The sequence below is a fragment of the Corvus kubaryi genome, unplaced genomic scaffold, assembly GCF_017639235.1.
Source record: "Corvus kubaryi isolate FWS band 111438036 unplaced genomic scaffold, C.kubaryi_AGA036_p1.0 split3-73, whole genome shotgun sequence".
Taxonomy (NCBI): domain Eukaryota; kingdom Metazoa; phylum Chordata; class Aves; order Passeriformes; family Corvidae; genus Corvus; species Corvus kubaryi.
This window is the reverse complement of record NW_024582091.1, coordinates 34,480,131-34,499,777: the sequence shown is the minus strand read 5'-3', so window position 1 is coordinate 34,499,777 and position 19,647 is coordinate 34,480,131. Positions and strand designations below refer to the sequence as shown.

At 37.4% G+C, this 19,647-nt stretch overlaps 1 protein-coding gene across 3 annotated transcripts in view; it reads right to left on the bottom strand.

Moving 5' to 3' along the window:
• LAMA2 (laminin subunit alpha 2) overlaps window positions 1-19,647 on the bottom strand; it is a 348,381-nt gene that overhangs the window by 49,034 nt on the left and 279,700 nt on the right. For all 3 annotated transcript variants that reach the window (XM_042017501.1, XM_042017503.1, XM_042017502.1), the window contains exons 40-43: window positions 17,932-18,070; window positions 12,283-12,385; window positions 3,918-4,034; window positions 713-895 (exon numbers count right to left, since the gene is read on the bottom strand). In XM_042017501.1, the coding sequence (XP_041873435.1) occupies window positions 713-895; window positions 3,918-4,034; window positions 12,283-12,385; window positions 17,932-18,070 (542 nt within the window). The remainder of the gene's footprint in view (window positions 1-712; window positions 896-3,917; window positions 4,035-12,282; window positions 12,386-17,931; window positions 18,071-19,647) is intronic.

The window sequence follows — 19,647 nt, the reverse complement described above, 5'->3', positions numbered from 1 at the left end:
GTTCTTTGGTCATTTTCTAAAGACACTTTAGTTCTGTGGCTGCATGCTCCTATATGATATGGATGGTCTAGCATTCTACCATAAAATGTATTGTAAACTAGAATTCATTTTTATCCATTCTAACCAAAGTGAAAATGCTAAAGTAATTGTCACATTTGATAATAGAATTTATCTCAAAAAAGAAAAAAAAGCAGACAAAACCCCATTCCCAGAATCTTTTTTTAAGTGTCTTCAGTGCTGTACCAAAAATAGTAATGTATATGAAAGAAGTCATGCACTTCTCCCAGGACTGATTATCTGATTGACTGAAGATTTAGTGTGGGGTATTTTTCTTGAATCAGGCAGTGAATTGCCAGTCAGAATCTTTGATTATTCACCTCTTAAATACTTTAAATAGTCTGAGGAACAAATCTATTCATTACCTGTTCTTCCTGCTGACATTAGCTTTTCTTCCAACTACTAGCACTAGTCTTTAAGATTTAAAATTCTTTTCACAGAATCACAGAATTGTTAGGGTTCGAAGGGACCTCTGCTCCCTTTTCACACATAAGAAGCCCAGAAAACAGAAATGATAGAGAGTCCTTTTATCCCAGCATACTGTAGTAATGCTATGTAAGTGAAATTCTGGAGTGTCCCTGTTTAATTTTGATCTATGAAATGAAAACCACAAACCAAAAAAAACCACCACTAAACAACCCGAAAAAGATCTTACTGTTCTTGATAGGATCCTTCACGACTGCATTTGTTTTGGCCACATCGTCTGTAAGTTTACTGTAGTTTTTTCTCAAGCCCAGGAGATTCCGATTGAGGTCTTTAATCTGGGCCAGGACGTCATTTGCAGTATCGTTAGCTTGTCTTGCTTTGTCTTTGGCTGCCTGTACCTTTATAGCTGTATCTGTAGGTAGAAAATGATAATGAAATGATTGCCCAGAGTATAGAAGTAACTTTTTTGAGTAAAGATACATTATATCTGTGCTCCAAAAGAACTCCACCTTTATTTCTGAAGTTTTGGCTCTGAAAAAACCCCAAAATACAGCAGCACCTCAGAAATACGACTGACTCTTTAATAAACCATTATCATTGCCAGTCCTGACAAAAGAAAGAAAAGAGAGCCCTGATTTCCTTTTTTCACTTCCTTTTTTCATCATATCTAAGTAGTTCCTCTTGGGTCATTGTAAAAGGTCATGGACCTTTCTGGCTGAGTGAAAGTTGGAGTTACTGTGTTACTTCCCTCTATTAGTCCTACAAATTATTTTCAGCCACACTTTAAATTATGCCATCCCTGCACATGTGGGTCCTTGTCCCACACATGATCTGTCTATCTCATTCTGAATCTTTCTGCTTTTATCTGACTATTATTATAGCAGGGACACAAGAATTATTAGTTTAAGCTGCTTTCTGCTTTCTCGAATCCTTGAACAAGATATATATGGTCATATATCTTGTATACAATTTTCTCTCCCTTCTTCATTTGATTATTTTCCTGTTGGACAACTAATTTACTGCATTTTCTTATCCATGCTATGTATTTCCTCTGAATTTCATTCTTAATACTCATCTGCTTGTTTTTATGAGTGTCCTTGTGGCAAGAGCAAGCACCCTGTAACTCTAATCTGCCAAGAGTTTATTACATTGCTAATGATTGCATATTTCATATTTTACTTGTTTCATTTTTAGTATTCTGTGTCCTAAGGTTAACAGGCCTTAGAGGTCCATTTTGGTTGACTGAGACATCTATCTGTGCACAAGAAGACAAATACCCATGTCAGTATCTTGACCAAAACCCAAGAAATGGTATATGATGAGCATGAAATATTAAACAATTTATTTTGTGAATGCCTGATTTCAAGGATTATCAAATCTAAACCAAAACTTTTCAGTTAGCTGGAATCTTAAAGCCACCAAAATGTATAAGATGAATGAATAGTAAATTGTTTTTCATCCTAAGCATTTACTTGCAGTCTGAACGTTCCAGACCACCAGAAATCAGACAGAATACAGATATTCCTCATAGACTTTTCTTAAGTCCTAACTTCAGTTTATAAAGTGCTCCTTGGAGAAAAATTCATAGCAAAATACCTTGATTTAAAATACTTTATTTTTTAAAACATTAATTTTATTTTTCACTACCCATTATAATGAAACTCCCTGTCCCTTGCTGTCACAATGCAATGTAGCTAACATTCTGGGACTTTGGGATTTTAATGAGTATTACATTTAAAAAAAACCCAACTCTATACACCATGACAAATGCACATTTGTGAGACACTGAAATGTTAAAGGTTAACGACTCCAGCACTGGTCCATTGGCGAAAGCAGCAGGTTGTTATGCTGAGGTCCCCAGACTAAGGGGAGGAGCAGAGTTTTTGAGTGTGTGGTGGTGAAACCTCTGATTTGCATAAGAACAGCCCAGGGGTCTCACCCATCATCACTGCAGGATGATCCAAACAAAGTGACCTTTGTTTAGTAAGGGGATGGTTTTTGAGCCAGATAGGGAAAAAGGCTGATTAGAAGCAAATCCTGTGGAGCTGGGGTAATACTTTTTACCATGCCAATATCCCCCCTTATACAACTAGCTCGGTGTATAACTCGCCTGCCCCGGGGGATGTATGGGGACATTCACACACAGGCCTGAAGGTGTTCATCCCTTCTGAGAAGGCATAACTGGCCCAACTACACTGGCACGAGAAACAGCTGTCATGTCTTAGAAGGGGTCATAGACCATCAAAACCCCCAGACTCATTTCTGGGGCCTTCCACCAGAGGACAACACATGATCCACAGTGTTGCATCATGCAGTGTAAAACTCCCCTCCAGGAGAGGTACCTTAACCCACTGAACTTTATGCTGTGTGGGGTTTCCCCCACCCTGGATGGATCAAGACTGTGACCATCACTTCCACCAAGGGACATTTAAATTGCAACAACCAAGTCTTGCTGAAAGATCCACATGTGGTGGTATCTTCCCTCTCTACTAACCTCTCCTCCTTTCTTTTCTTTTCTGTCTTGGGGTGACTTTATGATGTGTGTCCCATGTCACTGCCCTATGCCCAGAAATTAATTTTGTGCCTTTCCATGCCTTTAAACTGAGCAAAACTTCTTAAAAACCAGCACGTTTTCTTAAGTGATATTTTTATACTTTTATATTGTTATATTTCTATAGTTAATAACACAAATGGCTACATATCCCCTTTCCATTGCAATCAAATTGTTCTAAAATTAACCTGCCATATATACATGTATATATACATCTATCTATCTATCTATGTTTCAGCACTGGTCATTCAGTGTCATTTCACTCTAACCTGCCCCAAGGGATCTATTAACAAGAACCTCAGTCACCCTCACTTTCAGGGGTGGGTCACAAGAGCACAGCACTTCTGAGTCCATTGAGGAAAACCTGTTCCAATTCTAAGTAATTTGCAGTCTAAAAAACATGTACAACACCAAACAGTGGTTGGAAATGTTAAGAGTGGGGTAGAAAGGTAAGACAAAACCCAGCAAATTGCACCCTGCTTTTGCTGTAAAGTCAGTAAGTCTTATTCTTCCTGGATTAATTTACACTGGCGAAATTACAGTGTTTCATTAAACAGTAGCTTCAAAAAAGACTTTTCACATATAAACAAAAGACTATTTGTATTGGAGTGCATCATAATTCCTGATATTAAAAGTTTTTTTTTCAGAAACCTTCTGCAAACTGCAGAAGCATGGTACCTTTTACCATCCCAAAATTCTAACTGATACCATGTAACAGTTTTCAGTTCTCTCTCACATTACTCATCTTTGTCTTATAACACCCAATGGTCAAAGTGGACCCAGTGTGGACACAGCCAAAGATTGATGAGACAAATGTTAAGTGATGGAAAAAGAAATAAAAGAGCAGGACTGAGTCAAATGTTGCAACACTTTTCTGACTTACCATTAGGAATGGCTGACAGCTTTCCTAAGGTTTCATTCAAAGCTCTCAGGAGAATGGAATTCTTCTCATCAGCATCTTTCAGGCTGTTCCGTGTGCTGTTCAGATTATCACCCTTCTCTGTAAAAAGCGCATATGATACAAAGGCTTTAACTTTTTGTTTTCACTATCCTTTCTTTGCACATAATTTAAAGTGCATCATAACAAGCAAGCCATTTTTCATTAAGATATCAAATAGTGTAAATAAGGAAGTCCAGCAGAATTCGTTGTGGGGTTTGCTGATCATCTTCTCCGGTTTCCTTAAGTTCCCTACTTCCACAGCATCTAAACACATGAGTTCCTTGTACTGTTGTATATTTATCATGGGTTTTTCAATGGTGTGCAGAGGAAGGAACTTGTTGTTACGATGTTATGATTTAGGCAAATTCACACAATTACCCACTGATAGATTCAACAACTGTGATGTTAGTCATTGTTTTGATTCCTAGATTAAGCTACCGTCTTTCTTCTTAAGGTGGTTGCCTGAGCTGAATGTGTTGAACGTGGTGTGAAAGAGACAAGACCAATTAGGCCAGCTTGCTATTGCAATTAGAGCGGCCAGAGCCTAGTTCTCTTGGATTTTCTCAAAGATGCTGACATAACATCCAAGGAAAACACAAGCTCTCTAATCATCAATATGAGATGAATACACTAACAACAGGTTATTATAACACAAACATTCCAAATGCTTTGGGGAAACCCCCATCTAGTAAAAACATTCATAGTTAAGAAGTTGTTCAAATCAAAGGACAAGTACAAATCAAAGGCACAGGTGTGTCATATTTGGTACATTACAGTTGAAACTGATGTCCTCATTAACAAGTAAGTTCTTATTTTTCAACATTTACTTTGCATAAAAATTACACAGGGTCTTTTGAACCATATCCAGCAGTGCAATGCAGCAATCTCAAAACTGAGATTCCAGCTAAGCTTTATGGCTGTTGTAACAGACATTATCCCAAAATTCAGAAGTAAAGTTTGACACAAAAAAATGTAGTTAGTGCTTAAACCACTATGTAGTGGGCGTTTTTCGTTATTTCTTTGTATCAATATGAAGCTCTTTGGAACAGACAGCTGGTAATTTCTTATCTTAAAGGCATATCCTTCTGGGAAGCTAATTTAACATGACTGAGCTTGATAGCAGGAAGAGAAGAATAATTTGTAGAAAAGGAGTTCAGGAGACAAGCTATGACTGTGACCTTCAAGTATGTGACAGGTTATTGAATATAAACACCTATGTGATTCACATTTCACAAATTCTAGAAAAGTAAGGTTTCTTAAAATTAGATGTGCAAGAAGCAGTTGGTAAAGAGAAAAATCAAACAAAATTTATATTGCCCACAAGAAATTATTAATTAAATTTTCCAAGGCTATAGCAAGGCTGAAACAGCACATGGAATTTAAATGAGAACTATACTTTTGTTGTTAGACCTTTTGAAATGTCATTGGGGAAGAAATCTGTTCACTTTATTAAAATTAGAGCAACACACAGGACTGCAGGAGTGCCTGGAGATAAGCCTTCACTCCTGCAAAATGTTCTGCAGAAGAACAGGAATTTGCATGAACTGTGAGAGGCAAAGTTATCACTAGAATAAAGTTTGGAAAAATTGCATGTATTATATGATCACTCTTACCCTTATAAACAGCTTTATTTCTAAATGACAGCTTTTGTTCCCACTGCTGAATGAGTTTACTGGTAATGTGATATTGTTAAACCAGGATGAACTCATGAGATTCTGGTCTTGTATGCCCTGAGATTTTATTGGAGTTCTTTTCTTGTTAAGTAATAATACTGACAAAACTGCTTTAATTTCCACCATTTAATTCTGAAATTATGGTCTGCCTGATAATTTCTTGGTGTCTCCAGTGGAATGTTTATGTTTATAAAGTGTGTCAACATTTCTGAGAAGTTTGACTCGTGGTGGTGGTGTTCTAACTTTGCAGCATACTTTTAAATTATCTCTTTTTCGCCTCTCTACTCTGCCATATCCAATATGCTAATTATCCCCTAGTTATATTTCCAAAGAATCATGTTTCCAGACTTCTTTTTTCAGCTTTGTAACCATAGCAGCAAACTGGTTTTTATGGAATTTAACAAGGGAAGTTTCCCTACAAGTTTTGAAATTGAATATTGAGACTCTACCTGTTTAATAGGTTTTCTTTTAATTCAAATACATTTTTACTGTGTGAGTGGTTTTGTTAGTTACAATAATAAACCCATAAATAAGCACCTAGGGAGGCTCTTACACAATGAGAAGTGACGAGATACTATGTCCTGTGTCAGCTTTTCAAAGAAATTGTTCATTTTTCATGGAGATATTAAGTTTTATTTTTAATTAACTTCTTATCTTGTAATCCAGATGGCCTCTGCATTAAACACTGGACTAATTTGTTGCATGAATCACAAATTGAACTGACTTCATGTCAGCTTTTCCATATCCTTTAATTATTAGCATTTATGAAAAAATCTGGGTCAAGGATTTGAAGGCCCAAGATCTTCCAGTTAAGCACTAAGTTAGTCAAAATACAGGCAGCTACAGTCTAAGATTTTCCAAACTACAGAGCCTGTCTGGCTTGGAAGAGGTTAGTAGGTCTGCACTGAAAGATGCCAGGTGCTGTCAACTCTCATTAAAGCGTAGGTTGAGGAGTATCATAAGACATTTATCTCAATCCTGTTTCCACTTGATTAGCTCTGCACAGAGATGGCACAAGATGCCAATAAATATTTGTTGTTCAAATCAGGAAAACTAGTCATGCATTGCTGAAACTAAGCTTTAAAGAGTAAGCAGGAACCTGCAGGACTTTGCATGTGTTGGCCTTTAGGTTTGCTGGCTTGGTTAACATGAACAAAAATTTTCAATTTCTGTTTATATGAAACAGCACTACAGGGTAAAGCATCATCCCTTATTCCCCTGAGTGAATAAACTGAAGTGAGTCAAATGAAAAAACCCAAACAACCCTGTGTGCATATATTTCATCCTAAGATGAACTCAAGGATTTAGTTACTTACTGTTTATATGGAGTGATTTACTCTTATAAGAGACACACAGTTTACAAGTCTCTGCAGATCACATATGGAGGTGACACTGGTTAATTGCTGATGATGTGCCACCATCATGGTGGAACACATATATAGAGGAACACAGTGGAAACAGGTACCTTCTGACAGTATGGATAAATACAGTTTTTCCACATGAAACTGTGCAAGAAAATATCATTAAGGCTATGCTACCAAATGCATGTATCCCAAAATCAGACTCAAGCTGGAAATCTACCAAGGACCAACAAATGCATCTGTTTTTATTCATTGGAAACTGCAGAAATGAACTGACGGTTACACACATCCCTTTCTGTTATCTTTGTATTACTTCTTCCAAATAGCATTCTTGCTCCCCACAGTCTCATCTTATAAAGAGGAACATGGGTCACAAGCTGAATTTTTTTTCCCTAAACCAAGCAAGACTTAGAAATTGGCATTAGGAACAAACAGGAGACAGAGATGTAACTAGAGAAATGCAGCTAATTAAGTTTAACTTTTTAAAAAGAGTACTTTTAGCACTGACTACAATAATCTGGTGAATGCAATATGCCAGGTCAGCAGAAAGACAACACAGAGGAAAATACACAAACAAGGGATCCATCAGCTGGGTATGTTGCCTATCAGCTGAAAAATACTTCAGCTAAAAATACTCACGTGTTGTCAGACAAGGCACGTCCCCCTCAAGTTGTCAATTCTTAAGCAAAAGAAATTACATGAGCAGAATTTCAGTAGCCACCTGACAGCAGTCTCCAGCTGAAGAGGAGTTTATGCATCTTATTTTCACTTTTCATTGATCAGTTTTGACAAAGTCTGTATACAGTCTGAAATAGGCACAGGGCTAAGTATATTTTTAAAACTGTAAACTCAAAATTTTAAGGAAGAAAAATTGCTCCTGGCAAACTGAAAAGTCCCTCAAGGCATAGAGAAAATGAAGCTAGCAGGCAGCAGCATTTACTCACTGGTAGCCCAAATTTCAAAATTCCTTCTTAGCCACAGTACTACATACAGAGTTTGCTTCTCCCACCAGGGTTATTCTTTCTAACTCCTAGCCCCATAGAGAGAAAAATTACTAAATCTCCATTCTAATAGCTTTTGTCAGAAGCTTTGCTTTGTAAGGAGTGTTTCAGCAGTCTTTGCTGGTAATATAAAACATTTTCATGATTAACAGCCATTTTATAACTCAGGTAATTGGCCACAAATCAGGGGAATGTCATAATGTAGGAGGAAAACACTCCCATCTCTATCATGGCCTAGGCTGGATTTTTGGAGTATATATTAGTTGAGTGGCTTATGGGTCTTCATTACTTTAACTAATGTACTTCCCGTAGTGCAGACAGAGAAATTTTAAGGTAGTGATTACTTCTGTCTGCCAGATCTTTATAGAGTGCCTGTTAGCCATCCTGCACTTCCAGCTGAGACTCTGAAAGGGCGGCTTTATAAGGACTCTAAGAAAATAACTTTCTATTAGTCTGACACCGAACTCTCACTTTCTGTCGTGGGAGAATCAACACATCCAAAAGGCATTATGTTCATAATACTAATAACATATGTTCTATGTTATTCACAGTACTAATAATATCACCACTTTGGTGCAAAAGCAGAGTGGGGAACAGAAATCTGTCATTGCGTTTTCTTCTTGCACATCTGCATTCTGGGCACAATGTTAACTGATCTCCACGGGTCAAGCTGTGGAGCATGGACATGTTTTATTAGATGTAAAAAGGCATACTCTTCAAGTTCAGAATGTTTGTCTTTATGAAGCACTTTAAGACCTATTGAAGAGCATTAAGAAAGCTCCATCTCATTACCCTTCAGTTTGGGGCAAAAACATAGATAAAGATCTAATACCTGCATTTTAAGCACCGCTGCCTGCTTGCATTAAGTTTGCTTTATGAATCTTTGGGCTGTTTGGACATTTGCCCCTGAATTATGAAGCTGTTATCAACTTAAATTCTCACTGGTACAATGGGAAAAAAACTTTTTTTTTTTTCAAAATTTTCTGCAGTAATGATTGTAATCTATCTTGTCTCACGGTTAAATTGAACAGTCTTGTGGACACATGGAATTCACGCCCATCCTCGTAGAGGTACTATTTTAATTTGTCATTGAAAACAGGGCACTGTGCTTTACTCCATTACACCTACCTGGGGGGCACAGGGAGCCAGGGACTCCAGTCTGAGGTGTCCAGTTTGCTCACTGAAATGCTGCGGCAGGGAGCGGCAGCGCAGACATTTTAGTGTTTCGCACCAGCCATGGCAAACTGCAGCAGTTTGCATTCCAGAAAGCATGACTGTTTTTTTCTTCTTCAGCCATGCTACTGAAATTGCACACTGGCCTCTTCTCATAGTCTTGTGATTTTTTATAACATATTTCCTGAAATTTGTTCCTCCAGCCCTAAATCTGTACTGAATCTGGCAGTAGAGAGTTGCAATAAAGAAGACCCTAATACACATCCAAGATTTACTAGTAACTCAGACACATTTCTTTCCCTCAGTTCAGCTACAAGAAAGTAATGATGTTTTTTCACTTTTAAACAGTGTATGACAATGAAATGCAATTAATGACCTTATGAAACATTATGCTTTATGACCTTATTAAACATTATGTTTACTTGTTAACTAGTTCTGCAGCTGGAAATGCTAGAGCTGCCAAAACTAAATTAAAGTGTAGTAACAGCCAAAAGATGACTAAGCTGTATGGATCACCTTCTTTATGCTGTATGCTCTTCTTAATGTATCTCCCAGGAGGCCAAAGAGAATTTCGTATGCAAAAACATGGAAGACAGGGCTCTATTATGAAAACCTGTCTTGTTTCTAATAAAAAGTATTTTAACTAAGCTAGCAGGATGGGGAAGCTTCATGCATCATCTCTGTGACAAATTTAAAACTCCGCCTCGAATATTTACTATGTGTGATTTTTCTAGTTCTGATACACCAAACAAAAAAACCCTCAAAAACCCCCCAAAAAACCCAGCTTGATTTTCAGAACCTATGATGAACAAAAACATCATATCGTAGATATTTTTTCCCCCTTGTTTTTATTTCTTCCAAGTCCTAAATATGTTTTCTTACACCGGTTTTCAAGTGCTATGTTTCTTCCATCCTTGTGGTTAACTCCAGGTTAACCCTATTATAGCTCCAGCCAGTTCAATCAGGCTAAACTATAATGCATTTAGTATGAAAGAATTTTTCAAAAACTACAGTAACTGGACATAAGCTTCCGAAAATATATACACCAAAATTTCAAATTACTAAAAGGAGGGGATTACAGTGCACTAACTTGAAATAAACCACAAAATCATCAGCTTGAACTTATTCTTTCTGGAATTAGTATTCAGATGGAAGACTTTCAAAGAGTTGTACTGAGGACTCAGTTAAGAGATCCTCCTCTCAGACTTTACTATATCAGTGGCACAAACACTCTATGCTCCGAATTGCTTTCTTTGTTATATGTAAAAACAAAGTAATTAGAACAGTAATATTTAACATTTTTCACAAAGGCAGATGTGTGAAACTTAGTGTTGGCCTACTCAAAAGTGGATAATTGTATCATACTTATTTCCCCTCTGGTTTAGTAGAAATGAATTATTTTTTCAATTCCTTCCTACGAGTGCTGTGGAGAAAGAAGTATTGAATACTGTTAAACAGATGCTTCATTACTGTTGCAATAAGTGTTTTCTTACAGGACCTATAAAACAATCTGTCTGGATAAAGACCCAAGAAATAAACTGATTTTTGTTGCAGTGATAAGATTATTTAGTCATAGGCTCTGAAGAAGTATTTGTCCAAAGAGAATTGTTCTCCTTCTGACCAACAGCCACTCCCCCTGATGCTCATCTAAGCTGTTTTCAAAGATTTTCTAAGGTCATTTTCTCCCTGATCTTCTCAGCAATCAAATACAGCATTCCTGTATTTTAATTATAATGGGGATTTTCCTAATATGTGATTGGTATCAGTGCATTTGAGATATGTTAGTCCCATCTTCTTTGGAGAAACCTTGACATACTAAAGAATATGAAATCCTTTCGATTATTTCTCTATCCACATGCTAAATCTACATTACTTCAATCTTTCTTCTCATCTCTCCTCTGCTAGATCACCAATTAGTCTTCATAATGTTTTCAGGACTCTGCAAACCACCTCAGCCTTCATGAACTTCAGTGCCCAAGACTGTGGCCAGTATCTCAGCTAAAGCACTAGAAACCCTGAAGAGAGTGGAAGGATTGTTTCATGTGTTTTGGAAAGTGTGCACCTATTCATGCACTCCTCTGTGACATCTGCCTTTACCACCTCTACCCAACACATGATCCATGCATCTCTTTAGTCTTGCTTTACAGAAGTGCCACTCAGACAATTGCTCATCATTCTGCATTTCTGCAGCTAATTATTTGTGTAAGACCTCATCTGTGTCTCTACTGACTACTGTCCTACCTTCTCACGCAATGGCATTCATCAGGAGTACTCCCATTTACTGATAAGAAAATATTAAGGACATTTTACAGACAGTCTGACCTGAATTACCAGCTTTTATATCTCACTGAAAACCATGGCTCAAAGCCTTATATTTTTTCCCCAGTGGAAAATGTTGAAGAGAAATTAAAGATGTTTTATTTTTCACTAGGAAACCAAAGTATTTGGTTTGGAATCTACAGATCTTATGACTTAACCTGCATTTACCTGCATTTAGACATGTATTGATGCTTCAGGAACATAGATATCTTCTTGTGTGTATGAAATCTTTTCTCTACAGACATGTTTTTAGTATTTGTTTTTCTTTTTTAAGGAGATGCTTAACAATTCTCACCGATTACTCTGTTTGGCAAACAGCTTCATTTGACCTCCTCATGCTTCCACTTTCAGGCAAAACACCTTAGATATCCTCAAGAGATGTGGTATCTCTGGCTAGCATTGCAAAACATGCTTTGTATTGACAAGAACAAAAATTTAATATTGGGTTCGGTTTCATACTTGTTTTCTGCTAGAGCAAATCAGCATCAGTATCTCCATCCCTCTCTTCTCCCCAGTTACTCTTGCCCTTATTGTAGTTAGCAAGACCTCTCCTCCTCAGCCTTCTTGTCCGAGAAATGAATAGAGGGGACAAGAGTTCCTGCATAATGCCTGGACACAAAACAGGAGAATCTTCTTCATTGATACATTGTTTCATTTCAAATCAGGTAATGAATTACACTTTTTTTCTACTGATACGGCTCCTTCATACCAGAAGCACAGCAGTCTCACAATGCTTTTTTTCCTCTATTTAGTGGGTCTGAATGCCATATACTGCACATACCTTTAACATCATTTTCTAACATCTTGGCTTCGTTAAGGGTTCGGAAGCTTTTCTGAAGGGAGCTCTTGGCACCTTCCTTCAATGATCCTTGAGGACCAGACGTCTGCAGACAAACAAGCAGTGTCAAACATACAGGAAAGTCTGAGGTCATAAAAGACATGTGATCATGAGCCAAGTGAACAGTCATCTAAATTTTAAGTGCACATCAATGGGCTCTGAATTACATGCCATTGCCATTATACTGGTCTAAAAGTACCAAAATAAAAAATTCTCTAATTTTTTTTTTTTTTTAATGGGAAGCCAGATCCTCTTTGGAATACCAAAGATGACTTCAATAAAGAAAGACAATGTTTACAGTATTAAAGAAATGGGTTTGACTCTCAGAGCAAAACTGTCCAAAACCAACCAACAAAACACATTGCAACTTAAATATGTATTTATCCTTCCAGCTATGGACAGAACACCATGTAATACAGTATTTCTCTCTAACTGCAGCTACAGAAACTTTAGAGGCCAGACTGGATCTGATGGCTCTAATAAGGACAACTGAGATTCATCTGTGGTTAAATTAAAGAATTATAATTGCTAGGTGAGTAAAGAAGTAAGAAATAGACTTTTAAGAGAAGGGCAAACTGCAGTTAATCTGAAAGATTTTTATTACTAAGTAACCATCCTCCATCATATCATGCTACTTAAAGATCTCTCTTCTGAAAAACATCCATCTCTACCTTCAGTGCAGAGACTGATCAATAGATGGAATGATTTTTCTAAATTAGATTAGTGTTTTCAGTCGGTAGGAAATGCTCCAGGTTCTGAACCACTTAGTGTTCAGTTTGTAAGACTGAACTCAGGTCACTCATCACACTGAATACATTTCTTTGAGAATACTCCTGACAGCCAGATAACATTCTATATTAGTCATGGGTCATAGCCTCATAACTAGTATGTAATTAAGAAGCAGCTACTTTTCATTTTCCAGGGCAGACACATATACTCAAAAATTAACTGTGTGTCAATTAAATGACACAATTATTATTGTTATTCATTATTTATATAATGAGCAAGCCCAGAGGTGACATTTCACATACTGCTGAAGCTCTGATGTTTTTCAACGATGTTGTAAAAAACATACAGTGAACTTGCCACTTCTTTTTCTTCTAAAAACCCTAGGGAATGCTTTGGATACTTTCAAAATTCAGAACCATTTTTTTTTGTTATGGGATACCTCATGGTATATATGTTGCCATGTCACAGGGATATAGCTATTAAAGATTCCTTATATTCAGATGGGATGTAAATGTAAGCTTTTATGTGATTTTAATAACTAAGGCACGCATCGCTGTCATTTTCCAAGCTCACCTGAAATACTAAGCTGTGTACATATTCCTTTCAACAACCACAGAAACATATGTGTTTAACAGATCAAGAAAATTAGTTTCTTACAGATTTTCTCTACCACATAATAACAACTAGCACTGGTAACAGAAAAATATATAAAACCCCAGGAAAAAATCCAAAAAACTACCCAGTGAAGCAAACAACTGTTCCTGAAGGAAGAACATTTGGCCAGATTTTGTGACAGATGAACCTGTCAAATCAAATACTACTTTTAAATTTATTTTCCCACTAGCAACATAACCCAGGGTATGACCACTCTGTGACCACAGACTTCAAAAATAAGGATTATTATTATTATTATTATTATTATTATTATATTAATAGGCATGGTTGACTGGCTGTTGGAGCAGCTTATAGTCAATAAAATGAAGTTGGAAGGCCAGATGTACAATGCAAAACCAAAAAAGTTCATCAAATCAGGGATGGTAATTGGGCATGTGCTGACAATTAGTCAGAAACAGATTTCAGCATGAAGTTAACACTAGAAAAGCCCTTTCAGAGAGAAATAAACATGTACTGATTAAAAGCTTTACTTTATATTTTTAAAAAACAATCCTGAAAATGAATTTTAATCAAGACATCTGATAGAAAATGTTCTTTATTTACTAGTTTTTCTTGTGGTACATGAGAAGTCAAATTATGAAGCAGTCAGTAATCAAAATCCAAAATTTTATGACTTTGCGTAAGGTGAGTTTGTATGCTTGTGGCAAGCCTGAGTCACGGTGAACCACTTTATGATTTAGTAGGATTTACAGTCTTTGATGTTATTTTCTAAATTTGGACAAATACTATTAAAAAAAAAAAGAAAATAAAGAAGGAAAGGAAAGGAAAGGAAAGGAAAGGAAAGGAAAGGAAAGGAAAGGAAAGGAAAGGAAAGGAAAGGAAAGGAAAGGAAAGGTTGTGATTAAAAATAAATTTGAAAATTGCAGGGTCTCTGGAATCTAATTTGTTCCAATTCTGCCTCTTCCAAAATGCCCATAATCTGCGGATAGTACCTTCCTCTCCCTGTGCCTTTCTTCATGGCCCCTACCCTCCCCACGCAAACCCAGTGCAGTTTGAATCCCTGCTGCATCTCGTGGCAGAAGTGGGACTATGTTATATACCCAAACAGTGCTGTCTCAATCATGCTTTAGAGGCATCTATGCACTGGGGCAGTCTTGAGGCTCACATGAACTTACACAAATACAAGGTTTTATAGGCCTAAGTGCTAATTCAGATCAGTTAAAAATAGTTCTGCCTTAATCTTAAATTATTTTCTTTTCACATACACTTATATTGTGAAGTTTTCACCTATGCAAGAGATAGGGTTACTCTCATTTCTACCAGTCCTGAAGATAGATACCAAAAATGTTATGGATGATTTGCACCTCAGGACATCTTCACAAGGATGTCTAGGCAGCTTTATGCCATTATGTAAAAAAATCTAGACACCCAACAGAACTGCTGGGGTAACACCTTCAAAGAAATTCAAAATCAAAGAAGGAAGCAGGACCCTAAACACTCAATGTGTCTTCTGTGTTTCCTGTCACTAGCCTGTAAGTCCTCTCTAAAAAGCCTAAGAATAATCACACTTTTTCCAGATATCCTGTAAAACTATGATTCTGATCCATGAGATACGAGCAGAATCTGTTAATGTGACTCCTTTCTAGTCAGTTACTGCCTTAGTTAATTAATGGAATGTTGAAACAGCCTGAATGCTAAAGATTTCTCATTTGTGATGAATTTATTTTGCTTTCAAAGGGGAGAGCAAATCCATCATAAAAAGCTCAGGAGGAATTTTTCTGTCATATTTTTAATACATTTTTTCCCAGTCATTTATCAGGCTTCCTATAACCACAATGGATTTTGAGCATCTTTTCATTCATGCTTTTAGCAACATTAGCTTGATTTGAAAATGAAGTCATTTTTCCATTACAAACCAAAAAAACCCTGAGATATCACTCAGGTTCTTGTAAATCATTTGATCCAGGGACATACAGGATAGAACCTAAAACCAAAACCTGTCCCTACCGTCTCTAGTTCCTACACCAGCTTGTTGCTGCTGGGAAACCTTCGTCCCCCTGCCCCAACATTATACCTGAGAAAGGTAAGGATCAGGGATGCATAGTGAGCTACAACACTTTTCTCCATTATCTGCGAGCAGCTGGAACTTGGAGCTTTTTACAGAAGACAGGCATCCACAATAGCTCTCATACAGAACAGAACATGATCTCCATCTTCTACACAGAGTCCCCACAGCACCTTCTCAGAAAGCTGGGGCACAGTTTCTGGGTGCTCATCAGTCTGAGGGGGCTTAAATTCACAAATGCTGTCTTCTAGGAGACTGAATTATTGTGCTCCAGACAGCCCTGACTGAGGCTACATTCCTGGTCTTGTGCTGGAGCTCAGCTAAAAGCTCCTTGGGACCTCCAGAAAGTCTCCCTGATTTACCTGGTTACCAGTTAAACTCTTCACCTAGGATGAGCAAACATTCAACAGTCTTAAATAAAAACAAGGAAATAGAATAAAGAAGTGATGACTGTAGTTCCCAAGTGACATATTTTTAAAATCTGGCTCAAAACCCTCACAAGATCATTTAAAAAATAACAGCTAAATCTATTGCTCTGCAGCAATATGATGGTAAACCACTGATGACCTCTATATCAAGTCAATTACATTTAAAAGGCATCAGCTGCCTCAGTGTTCTTCCTCATCAACTAGATCCCCATTTCAAATATACTGCTCATAAAAAAAATAAACTCCCTGTAATGAATACATGCAGTGGAGATGCTGAAAACATCACCTTAATATTTTCATCTCTTCCCTTGCTACTCACTTGCTTCTACTTACATCATGTTGTCCATCTTGACCTCCATCACCTAAATTATCAATCCTCTTTCTCTCTATATAATCACCCAATGATACATACACTTTTGTTACCATCCTGTAATTGCTAGCTTTGTTTCTGTACTGCTCTTTTTTTTTTCCATTTTCAATCCCTGAAACAGCTGCCAGTCTCACTCATTCCAAATTGTCAAAGGAGAAAAAGACAGCATGTATTAAATCTTAATGAGAAGGGGAAAAAAAAGGGCCAGGCCCTAATTTACTTCTGTGGTGTAATTATGCATTCTGGTGAAACAAAGAACTATTTACAGAGAACCAGCATATACTAATGTGTGAGGTGAATCTTTTTCATTAAGAGAGAAATACAGTAGTTAGTATTATTTGAAAAAACACCGAAAATGTAAAGAGCCTAAAAATATTAAAATTTTTGTCACTTTATCCCTCTGATGAATACAGACCTTTACAGAATGTGATTGATTTTGCTGTTCTCATAATCCATTTGACTGAAGTAGCTCTCTGCAAGCTACCTTTATTCATGTACAAGTGCTGTAACTACAAGTTGTTTCTGTTCATCTATATGTTTCTATATCAAATATAGGTTCTGGCAATCTCATATTATACTGTCACTGTCTCACGTTTCTGTGGGCCTGTGAAGTGCATGTTTGTTGCCCTCTGACTGACTCCCACAAATTAACTCCTTTGATATTTCACATAAAAGATAATTTTGGCTATGGTCAGAATGTTTTGTCGTCACAGTATATGCATCGAGGAGCCCAGATCCTCATTAAGACTCAGGCAGGAGAGCTGACTTTACTGTACAATCCTATTTTTAAAAGTTCCCTTCATTTTCTCTGAACATATGCATGTGCTACCTCATAGCGACAATAGGATTTCTCTGCAAAAACTGGTAGAGTTCACAAAGTGAACAAAACTTTCCACTCCCCTCCTACAATTCTCCTTTTCTAGAATTCTGGCGAGGTGCATGCAGTTCATCTGATGTGCAGAGAAGTGCCTCCAAGCATTTTCATGGAACTAGGGGAGTTAATTAAGGTACGGAGTTCTTTAAATTTAATGAATATCTTGCCCACATCTAAACTAGCACTATTGAATATCAAATGGCCTACACTCCTGACTCAAAGCTGTTGGCTTGAGCCATACACAGACACCAAAAGGTGGAAGACAGAGGTGGGGAGGATAGTAAATAAAATGGGGAAGAAAAGTAAGGATCGTGAGTCAGGAACAAATAGGGATGTTCTCTGAAGGTACATGTAGCTCTGACAGGGGCATAGCTCTCTGATCACAACACAAGAATGTTCGATGGCAAAGGTCTTCACACATAGTTTTAAGATGGAAAAACATGGATCTGAGATAAGGTGTAGCACGCTCCACAGAAAATCTAAACCTTCTCAATTTACTCGTTTTCCTTACCGCTTGCATAGCTTCATTTGCAAGAGCCTTGGCTTCCTTGGCAACTCTTTCAGCTTCATCTGTGTAATCCTTGATGTTAGTATAAGCATTGAAAGCACGTGTGGCATTGAAAGAGAGATTTTTCGCTTCAGTAAGGATTCTGTTGGGATGGGATAAGTAAACACACCATTAAACCTGCTATCAGAGCTCAACAGAACAGAGAATCCCACCTTTTCAAACCCAATGGCCTTATTTCTAAGGCTATTTCTAAGGTGTTTCTTTAGAGAGCAATGCTACACTTGAGATTTCAGGAGTTCTGGCATCGTGTGTTTAATGGAATTCACATTTTATCTGTGCAGACAGACATAAAGAACAATGTTCACTAAAAGAGGAAGTTCTGCGAGATAAAAATAGATCAGACACCAAGAAAAGACAGCACTGTGCTTAACGCTCTAATAGAAGTCACATATTCATAGTGTGTGTTTCTAGGCTATGTGCTGAGCCAGGCAACCTGCTGAAATTTGCACTGTATGAACGTGAAGGGTCACCACAGACATATGCTAAAGTAGAATCTTTGAACAACTAATTTCTTGGTCTGGCTGTCAAACACAGAACTGACAGTTTTGAAGGAGATCTCACAGTCTAAACCAAATCCTAAGTGTTTGCTGACAAAAATGAAAAGCATAAGCAGTAATGTTTCATATTGAATGTGATGTTCAATTTACATGAAATACTTCATTCTGATACCTATAAATAGATGAAAAGGTAATTATAAACAGCCAGTATTTACTGGTGCAGTGACAGAGTTCAGCTAACCTCCTTCCTAGGGGAATTTCTAGTCAGCAGGCTGTGGAAATAACTTCTCTTGCACTCTCTCTGTATGGTATATTCAAATATTTTCTTCAAAGAATTACTGCACCTACAGAATGAACCTGAAGACAACTATCTCAATAGTCATTATGACCAATGCCTATGTCGAATTTACTGAATAAAGTGTAAATGGGCTAAAATTCTCACTTGAACTGGATAAGAATGGATCTGAACTTGGATTTTTGCCTCTCTGGGAGATTCTTTAGCCATCCAGGTGTATGGCAATGTAAGAGAGACAGGGATTATTTCTGTTGGACTTGTTCCAGCTCATGTAAAATAGTCATTGAGACAGTGTGAGTGGAAGAAAGGAAAATTCATCCTGGTAATGTATCTATTCTCTAGAGAACTGTGACAGCTGGGCTCCAATCCTCGCATCAATTACTTACTGATTTCTACAAAATGCCACAGGAAAGACAAAGTGGACAGAAGGTATAGTCCCTGGACTCAACATGTAGTTAATAGAGGGACAGAGATTCCCTTTAGGTTACTGCAGAAACTGCATGACTGAGCTGCCTCTGCACCACTCCTGGAAAAGCATATCTCCTTCCTCAACTACAGCTGGAGCCCACCAGGCTACTCTAAGTTTCTGTGATGCTCTGTTAGACAAATGTGCAGCCCAGAATAGTTACCTAGCAAGAAGCTCAAGTACTGCTTAGAAACACGGTTCAACTCCTTTCTGGTTAGGAAAAGAAACCCCTGAATTTGCCAAATACCACTGGCATTTATTCATGAGCAGGCAATTAGCCATAGGGGAGAAGTCTATACTAATGCTTCCTTGTGTACAGCAAAAATAACAATTTTTTCTAGGTTAAATTAATGAATGGTTCCATGTTCCAGCACTCAAGAGAATATCCTCACTGTCAGTCA